Source organism: Leptinotarsa decemlineata, unplaced genomic scaffold, assembly GCF_025532065.1.
Source record: "Leptinotarsa decemlineata unplaced genomic scaffold, Ldec_3_MD MMD2_tig00026328_RagTag_RagTag, whole genome shotgun sequence".
Classification (NCBI taxonomy): domain Eukaryota; kingdom Metazoa; phylum Arthropoda; class Insecta; order Coleoptera; family Chrysomelidae; genus Leptinotarsa; species Leptinotarsa decemlineata.
This window is the reverse complement of record NW_027412688.1, coordinates 7,974,670-7,985,074: the sequence shown is the minus strand read 5'-3', so window position 1 is coordinate 7,985,074 and position 10,405 is coordinate 7,974,670. Positions and strand designations below refer to the sequence as shown.

General features: G+C 34.9%; 1 protein-coding gene across 7 annotated transcripts in view; it reads right to left on the bottom strand.

The window, feature by feature from the left end:
• Positions 1–2,309: 2,309 nt before the first annotated feature.
• Positions 2,310–10,405, bottom strand: part of LOC111502472 (uncharacterized) — a 99,029-nt gene continuing 90,933 nt past the window's right edge. For all 7 annotated transcript variants that reach the window (XM_023156558.2, XM_074182427.1, XM_023156559.2 and 4 more), the window contains 2 exons: positions 9,381–9,587; positions 2,310–5,814 (listed from right to left, as the gene is read on the bottom strand). In XM_023156558.2, coding sequence (XP_023012326.2) covers positions 5,773–5,814; positions 9,381–9,587 — 249 coding nt within the window. In that variant the 3' untranslated portion in view covers positions 2,310–5,772. The remainder of the gene's footprint in view (positions 5,815–9,380; positions 9,588–10,405) is intronic.

Here is a 10,405-nt window from a genome sequence, read left to right as displayed (position 1 = left end):
ATACGTATATTGACATATGGGCGTTACCAAAAACTGTGTGTTCAATGACGCCCATGACAGGGTATTCAAAAAGTTTTGTTTGCATAATCTTGAATGACTGATAGCACAAATTTGTTATTTTTCTGTATTCTTTATTTGTCAATAAAACTATTTTCTTAAACAGTTTTTCAATTCAATCATTTCATTAAATAATATATTGATTTGAAATTAAGTGGGCGTTAATTGCCTAGGATACCTTATTATCTTTCTCACACCTATTCACACTCGACCAAATAAACCCAGCTTCTCAAAGAAGCCGATTGGTTTATATGGTGAGTGGTCTTTCAGGTCAGATGGTAAAAGTACGGCTCTGCCGAATTCTAAAAACCAGATTGGGTCCCCAGCGGGGCAGGCACAAAGTATATGTTCTGCTGTTTTATCGTTAATGAGCTAGTCGGATAGTCAAGGTGCAAATTCCCACCTTGATACCCGCGACAACCTTCCCATATGAGGGTTTTTGCACGTCAGCAACACCTGACGATGCCTTAGATTCAACCGTACAGCCGTACAGGCTTTTTCGCCTCTGATTTTGGTGAATCATCACTTGAGCGCAAACATTTGCTAACCTGCTCATGGGGAGTTTGTTCCTCCACCTAAGACAGATTCTGCGTACGCCGCTCAATAATTTGGTGCAAGGCGGTTTCATAAGATACCCCGCTCTTGAAGGGGCGACTCAGTCGTTTCCTGGCTGCACCACCAAATTTTTTTAGGTTAGGTTATTGGAGAGTTGTAGAGTTGAGAAGCTCCCGCTCCTGATCTAAATTTACAGGGAGGTCAGCAGGAGTCGTAAGCTCGACATCCATCTCTTCTGTAGACTCAGCGTCAGAAAGAATTTTTAAGTTTACTGTGCCCATAACAGTCCCACGAGTAGCTAGGGAAAGAAGGTTAATTACGGCAGAGCCCTGCATTACCGTGACAAGGCAATGCTAAGACGAGAGTGCGCAGAACCACATGTGATTCTGTCATTCCCGTTTCCAGCGGGGCTACGTGGAAGCAGGAATCCGATGACCAGTTTGCTCAACCCCCACATCCCCACCAAAAACAGCATGCACAATGGTTCAGGCAGTGAAAGATGAACAAGGACAGCCAATATGCCTGCTCATGTGTAATGACAATTTCACAAAACATACAAACTATTAATGAATCCTTTTGTCTAGTGACTACATTATTCGAATATGAAACAAATCTGGTACTTACAGGGAAAAAAATGTAACAAATCTGGTACTCACAAAGAAAATGGTGAGGTAAAGAAAAGTTTCAGAAACGCTATAGCCTTTTAGCACATGGAGTTACTCTGTTAAGATATCTGTCCTGGCCAATTCTCCGCATTTCTGCATTTCCATTTGCTTATACACAAATAAAGTGCATGTCAGCCATTTTAGCATTAGTGAATTTATTCATTACTGCTAATTGATAACTCTGACTTTCTCTGATATGACAAGACAATCATTGTCAGCTGGTCTCCAAAGCAGGTGTTCATGATATGCAAAGTTGCTTCAATATTTTTTCTCTAAAGCGAAGCTAGAAAAAATTGTATTTTCAGTTGAATAATCTGAAAAAATAAAAAACTTCAAGAACAAGTCAGTGGCGTACTGTTTTTTTGTCGATATTGTTAGCTTTGGCGCCCACTGAGACCCCACTGGAACTAATAATTTCAATATAGTTAGGGCTAACTAAGCACCGTATTACTTCGAATAAATGTAGCCAATTTGAACCAAATCGGTGCAAGGATTTTTATGATATTTTATGAATACCGTTTTTTTTTAAACTTCAACGCCCTGTATCTCTGAAACTAAGCAACTCGAAACATATGTTCATAAAAACGTTTTTTCCTAAAACGACCTAACGAATCACCCTCTGAAGTTTCGAATCATATTTAGGAAGCACCCTGTATATTGCATTGTGAATTAGTGTAGAGTACCAGTCCAACTAAAGACACTATTGTTGTAGTGAAACAAATATTGGAAATCAAGTACATATTATGTAATTTTGTAATTATTATCATCAATAATATTTCAGTTCAATCAGTATTCCGAAAAATTGATTCACTCTTTTTTTAGAAATTTGCAGAAATCCAAATTGTGACTATACAAATGATATTTTCTGAAACAATCTATTGATCTGAATGTTTATTGAACTTTATTTATCAAAGAATATTTCGAAAATTCTCAGTTTACCTGCAACTGATTTAATCTGACATTACCAAAATTTTGACATAAATATATGAGAAAATATTGGGAAGGATATTCAAGTGAATAAAAAGTTGCACATAAGAAAGATACTAGCTTTATTTAAGTATCGTTGATCCTTAAATGGATATCACAGAATTGTATCTTACATAAAATGTTTTACAGTGTTTATTCAAAAAATATGTACAAAAAACCACAATGATGGCACTTACACAAAAAGCAAAAAAATAACATTATAGGTAACTTTACTGTAGGTAATGACTAGTACAAATCAGTAACTTAGCCATAGGGTGAGAGGTCAGCCCACCTCCTCTTATCAATCATAGAGAAATTGCCCACCAATTAGATTATGAAATCTAATGAATGCATTTCCAAATGAGATGTTTTAACTATATTGTAATGAATATCAAGCACATTAATGTTACCTTGTAAATTATGCATTTATTGATTCCTATTTTCATATTTCACCTGGTTCAATTCTTTGGGATTACAGAAGAAAATATTTTTTATTGATCTGAAAAAAATGTCAGGAAGAAAGTATGTTATAAGATGATATCAGTTCATTTGTGCAATAAATATATGGTTTAAGAGAACGGATCTATGTATTTAGGACACTGATAAAATTTCTGAGGCCTTTTGTACCAAACTGTATTTGTCACATATTTTATAGAAAGTAAAAATGAAAATAATTTTTATAAAAACTGGCACTTTAAATCACTTTCTTCATTGTATCGATTATATTTTGGAAGAGATGAGATTATTGTATGAGGAGACTCATAAGAAATGTCGTTTATTGAAGAATGTATGAGACACTTCCACTATTTTACTCGCAAAAAATTTTTTTTCAGGAGCAGGAGTAAGATGAAATCAATTCAGTGACCAGTTTTGGGGTATCACTCCTAATCAGTGCAGGAGAGATCTGACCAAGATAGCATTGCAAGTTGTACTCATTCGAGATTGAAGCCGTTCAAGTACAATAAAGTACAGCTACCGGACATAGTCATGGCCGATGGGAGAAATTGTATCTGCGTAAAGTTTGGGTCGGTATATGGCAAAGAAAGTATTGAAGTGTTTGAACTTCATTACTAACTGAATACGGTCCCGAATTTGGACGTTTACGGCTCGAATAATCTAACATACTGACAACAGATTTCTACACATCTACTGCACATCTTGAGATAGGGTTTTCAGAAGTGGGAGCTCCGCCTCGTATGAAAATGTTGGAGGAGTTTCCATTTCATTAAAAAAATATTCATTTTCTTGACAGTCTTAAATTTTTATTATTGTTAACGCATTGAACGTCATAGTGTAAAACAGAGACTCCAGGAAAATATACCTACTGAGTAACAACTCAAATTGAAAAGAACAGCAATTATTTTTCGATAGATGTGAATTTCCCCAATAAATATCTACAATTTCAAATAGTAAAATATTAAACGTTCTTGAATACTTCTTACTCGTCGTTGGTTATTGATCTAGGAATACTCTGTCTGTCTGAATACTACACACAAACTTGCACAAGGTGTAGTAACCTAATCTTCCACTACTCGCGCTCAGTACTGCATACGATAATTAATACATCGTAATGAAATCTTTGTTGCTTTTTAAATTAAAACACGTCAAATTTACGCCGTCTTGAAAACCAAAGCCTTCACTCGAAATTTCAACCCAAAAAATTATCGAAGAATACATTTTTGAGGAAATGAACTGAAAATGTTCGATATCATTTCAGAGAAATCAGTGCCATCTGGAAAGTCAGGATGCAGCATTTGAGTATGTGTCAGACATATGAACTATGGACAATATTAAGATTTTTTTTTATGTCAACAGCATCGAATGATTTGGTCATTAGCTTCATGTTCCGGCTAGACAATGTTAATAACTCCCTGAGCCACTTAGGAAACATCATGGCTATTTGCAGTCCATTAGTCTTGTAACATTGCAGAATCATTCTAATTTTAACTAGATACATTCTTTCAAGATAAATAACTTGTACAGATAGGGATGGTCACGACTTTTTGATTGTGAGTTGGGCAAACTACCACTTGAATCTGCTAATATTTTTTTCTACTACTTAGAAGCTGCCTGACTTCTTGTCCGTTCCCCCCAAGTCTCTGGAAAACACTGCAGCCTCGTGGGCTCATTGCATTTTTCTTTAATCTTTTTCATGACAACATTCCAAAGGTCTTGTGCCCTATACCAATTTACAGATCCCTGAACATAATTTGAGTGGTTTATGAACTGTATGCCACCTGTGATCCTGTACCTCACATTCACATAAAATATTACTAGCTGTCTCTGTCCTTCTGTTACATTGCCTGCAGTGAAGGTCTCTGTTGTACAGCCCTAATTTGTTGAAGTGTCCTCTCAATGAATTATGGCCAGTGAGTAGCCCTGTGAATCTCTGAGTCGATCCCTGCTCTGTTGAAGCTTTTTTTCAGTTCCCTCCGCGGGCAATTCATTTATGAAGGTTTTCCTGAGTGTGTTCCTTGTTATTCCCCAGTACTCTATATATCTTATAGACCCATTTCCCAATCTGGTTATGTACAGACGACTTCGGTACCCACACAGCTGATTTATATTCTTGTAAAAAATATAGACGAACCAGAAGTTTACGTCAGGTTCTGGTTCACTCCATAATGAATCTCCATTCACTTTACTTCAGTTTCAAATAGTTCAAGTTAGTTTGGTCATGAGTTCAAAAAATATTTTTGTGAGTAAATGAATCATTTACATTGAACACCCTTCAATGTAAAGTGAACTAGCATTATGAGCATAATAAAATTTACAAATTTTCAAGGAACAAAGTTGTGACATTGACCGTTGACCATTGATATTGACCATTTTCATGAAAGAGTTCAGGTGAGAAATAATGAACTGTAGAACAAATCCTCAGGAGACTGCTTGATATTCAATACTACCAGTAGTGTTGATCTAAGTATTTACAAACAATTAAACTAATGAACTATACTGTAAACTAAACTATAAAAAAACAATACATTCTGACACTTATTCCTTTGAGGTGAAGTGATATTATCAGGATTTTAATCATGTCATCGAGAGTCCTAATGGCTATTACAAATAAAAACTTTCTAACCTATAGCTTATAAAACATTTTTGATTTTGCTTGTCGTTACATTAGCCTAATCTATCTACTATCAAAACCCTAGTTACTAAATATACACCTTTGGAACTCTTTGGCAAAATACATCTAATTTATAAATAGTTAATTATTAGGAGTCACAAAACTTGGGGGTAGCAAATAAATAAATTCTTATATCGACAAAGGTTTTCCTAGTTTCCAACAAATTTTGCAACAGCATGAGGTTGATTTGATTCTGTTATTGGTGATTTACCTTTAGAATATAGTTATGCGTTTATATATGTGGTAAAAATATTCTTCTTCTGAAATATTCTTCCAATCAGCCAAAACTGGGAGCTTTTCATTTCAGCACGGCGTGTACATTCTATATAAAGGTGAAATGAAGCATCTCATATCTTATTTTGAAATCCTGATGTGATTAGATTATGATTCTTGTACTGTTCAGCCAGAACATACTTCAGAATGCTCGTCCCAAGCGGAAACCTGAAAAAAATCGTCTTTTGAGAATGCATTACCAAAATGAGCATTTCCGTTATAAGTATAAAACTAGATGAGCTGAAAAGTTCGTAGGCTGACACATAGATGTCGCTATTGAATCCATATGATTTTAAGTTAACTTGATTCTTCGAAAGACACATGTGAAAATTACACAGCTGTCGGACAATTAGGTTTTTGCTGTAAAGTTATTAAAGCATTGCTTTTTGGCGAAAAAATACTATATTAGATTGTTTAAAAAGGTTTTTCTGTTTCAAAACAAATTTTTGTGATTTATTGTGTGAAAAAGCATATCTGAAGTCATTTTTTAGGAAAACTAGAACTACGTATCCTAAACTTCTTTCCTTGAAGTTAATGGTCATGAAATTGTATCAATGAGTGGTTTTTTATTTAGGCATTGTATTCGATGACAGCTCTCTATAATAATAATGAATTTATTTCCTATCAAAATAACAAGATAACACCAAAAAAATTCAAGAGAGAAAGAAGTAAAAACACTTTGTATTTGATGTGTAAATGGCTTTTGGTTCAGATAGCGAGTTTGCATTCGCATTTGCTCTTCCACCAATGCCAAAAATGTATAAAAATTAAATATTCTGCTAGGGCTTGAAGAGAAGAAAAGAAGAGAAAACAAAAAAGAAAAGGGAATGTAATATATAGGTATACAGATATATGAATAGCTAAAACCTTTTTCAGGATTCTGAACAGATGTTGTTTAAACATACTTTTAAAAACAGTTTCTGACATGTTGAAACAATTATTTTCCCATTTATGGACATAATTTATTGTGGAGTAGATGTTAGAAGAAAAAGATCGTTTAAATATTTTCTTTATATCACAGGAATGTTTAGTACTGTCTTTTTACGCAAATTTAGGTTATGGACATCTGTTCTATAAGACGAATGTTCATATAAGTAGGGAGGATTCCTATATTTGATTATTTTAAAGAATATGCATGTTGCATGAAAACGTCTACGATTGAACATATTCAACCACTTCTCAATAAATAATTATTCTACTGTGTCGAGGTATACAGTGATCGATGTAGAATTTTCTAGTCTATACATTGATACTGTTCTTATTTTCAATTTAAATTTTTGCCTCTTTCCAGCTTATTATTATATGTTATCGTTAAGCGATTTTCGGCCAATTTTTTACTACGAATCAAAATTGAACCAAAGCGCTGCCGAAATACACCCAAGTGGTCGACTTACAGTAATCCAGGACGAAGATTTAAGGGCCCTGGTGGAGAAACAGTGCGGAAAATCGCGGAGAACGGCACCGTTTGAAGAAAAGGAAAGTGCCGTTTCATCATGAATATGCACCGTGTCACAAATTAATGAAAACAAAGAAGAAGAACTGGGCGTCAGCTCTTATGCGGTTTTTGATTTGGAAAGATCAAAAAGCTCGAAAATTGGGTGACCTACGATTTGACCGATTGACAGAAATTGTCACGTTCCAGGGTATGTTCTTCTTTGCTTTCGCGCAACCATATCGATTCTTCTTGGATCGGATCGTCACGTTTGATGAAGAGTGAATCCTCAACGACAACAAGAGACGTTCAGGATAGTGGTTGGACACCGATGAGCCACCCAGGCACTTGTCAAAGGCGAAAACCCACCAAAAAAAACATGGTTACTGTATGGTGGTCAGCGACTGTTGTGATTTACCATAAATTTCTGCAACCGGGCCAAACCATCAGAGGAGAGTCCTATTGTGAGGAAATCGACGAAAATACATAATTTAAATCTACGATTTAAAGGATTATTATCCCCACCTAAGTTCAAAACTGAAATGTTCAGACGATCTTTCACCTACCAAATTTATAATTTATATAATTCCGTTCCTGAAAGTTTGAAGAACCTCAGTATTACTTGCTTCAGATCAGAATATAAAAATAATTTATTCAAAACACAAGTCTAGATACCCCTCTGCCCCGCTGCCAAACCAACAAACATAACGATTTTCGTCACTTATCACTCATTTCTCTCATTGTCTATTTGTCAATTACATGTACAAACGCATATGAATTCTTCGACGCACTGTATTAGGGTTGAGTGGAAGAACATTTTCGTAGTAAAACTATCGTTTGTCTGCAGAAAATGAACTTCGCCTTTTATTTTCAGAAATGTTTTTATTTTTTGCATACAATGTTAAAATCTATATGTATATTATTTGAAAATAATAAAGACCTTTATTATTATTATTATTATTATTATTATGTACCGAAAATTGCGTCAGTAGCAGCTGGAACTGGTCAACAGAGGAAGTCCGATCCTGTTCCATGACAACGCCCGTCCGCAAGTTTCATAAATCATCATCCAAAAATTGAAAGAATTGAGCGTCGAAGTTCTGCCCCATCCGCCATACTTCCCAGACCTCTCGCCAACTGACTGCCATCTGTTCAAGCAGCACTTCGATAACTTTCTCACCGGTAGAACCTTCGCCAATCAATATCGGGCAAAAAACGGGCGTAGTCAACTTTATCAAATCTCATGTACACAATTTTTATGTTGACGGAATTGATCGACTTGTGTTACGTTGGCAAAAGTGCAAAAGTACAAAAGTGCAGTATTCATTTATTCTTATTTAATTTTATTTTAATTTCTTGTAGAAATACCATCAATTTGAATTGAAGATTGACTGAAGAGATCAACACAGAAACAATGTATCAACAAAATGCTTTATTCTTTAAGTTACTGTAACTAATATATTGGGATGGAAATAAAATTAAGCTTTCCTGTTTATATGCCATATATTCGTCGGCTTCTGGAAGACTGAGATTCTAGCGGTTTGATGAATCACAAAAATACCAAAAATAGATATGATAACGGTTCCCAACAATTGAAACATTTTCACATAATTCCTGGAGATAATAGTGTGATAAGAAAAGATATACAATAGATTACTTTGAAAAGGGATTATTTTTAGGACAGATGAATATTTGGAAAAAAAACCTTTTCGCCTTTCTATTTCTCCATCTTTATACAAAAATTGTGGAGAACTTATGATTAAGGGAAGGAAGCAATTAAATTCAAAATAAACTCTTCACAAATATGTGTAGACGAGGCGAAGAGTTTATTTAATCACTTGTTTTCTCCCGAAATTTGCCACATTTTTGTGTATCAAAATTCAGTAGATGGAGTAGAAAGACAAAAACCTTTTATCGACCTTTTATTTCGGTATTTTCCCCTTGTATAATTTGAATAAAATATCAAAAATATTAAACGGGGTAAGTCTGCTGTAGTCCTTTCAGTACTGAAACCATCGATAAAGAATAAAAAGCTAAAAATGTTCTCATAATTACGGATGTGAAAATGATAATTCATTCAAAACTTTCAATTTGTTTGACTTTATCAAAAGATGTGACGATTTGTTATCCGAATATGCGGTCTGGTACTAGTCGAACGTACCTGCGGTCAGTTCTTTTTGGCTTGTTGCTTCAATTTATGTTTGAGTAACTGAATCGTGTTTTTGTTTCGAGCCTTGGTATTCACTGTATCATAATATCCAAAAATCTCCACTACTTTGTATATGGCAGTCTTCTATATTACCTGACAATCTCGACTGCAGTACCATTGGTTTCCGCAGCCGGCACATACGAACTGCGCTGCTTTTTGATTACAGCCTTGGCACGGAGGAACTTCGTCTCCTGCTTCGGAACTGTTGTCGACGCTCATAGGTTGCTTCCTGGCGTCTATGGCCTCGTTATTCTCGTCTATCACGAGCCTGTCGGCACTGTCTTCTGTTTCGTCTTCCTCCTGAAAAGTCAAAGTCGTATAATGAAATTCACACCAATACTATCATTAACAAATGTTATTGCCACGGAAATGTCAGATATATCCGGGATCAATATAAAAGGTGCCTAATTGAATTCAACAAAGCTCCAAGGAAATCTAAGAGAGACCTAAGTTTGCCCCAGCTTTAATAAGATACTCTCTAAGGGCTTCAGGTCTCAATTAATAATTTTAAAACAAATATTGGGGAGTACACAAAAGCAATAGGAGAAGAAAGCTTCCCCGGAAACCTAAATTAAACCTAAATTAATGATATCATCAATCAATCATATATTTCATTCAGAGATCCTATTGAGTATAGAACATGTCAATCACAATGAACAATAAAGCAGTTCTTATCCTAAAAAAGAAACCTATAGTTTTACAATGAATATGCACAATCACAAATATATAAAAACATACGCTAATTCACTTTTGTTATACAATAAATATTTCGTTAATATAGCTGAGTCGGAGAGTAGGGATCCACATAACAGAGTGATGACTTTTTTCGAAATCTGATGATTTCTTTTCCATATTCTCTGTTTCACTTTCACTGTGGTCATTTAAATCAATAATGAATTCATTTCCACCATTAATATGGAAGTGTCCAATCTCCATACAGTCTTTTCCAACTGAAATTATTTTTTTAATCATTTTCTGCCAGTCTTCTTCGTTAATATTAGATACTTCTTCTTTAACTAGCTCCATTACCATCTTATCAAATTTTGAAAAATTATTTTTACGCCTAATGCAATTTCCCCAACTCGATGGGACTGAAAGCACAAAAATAGGTGGGAAGT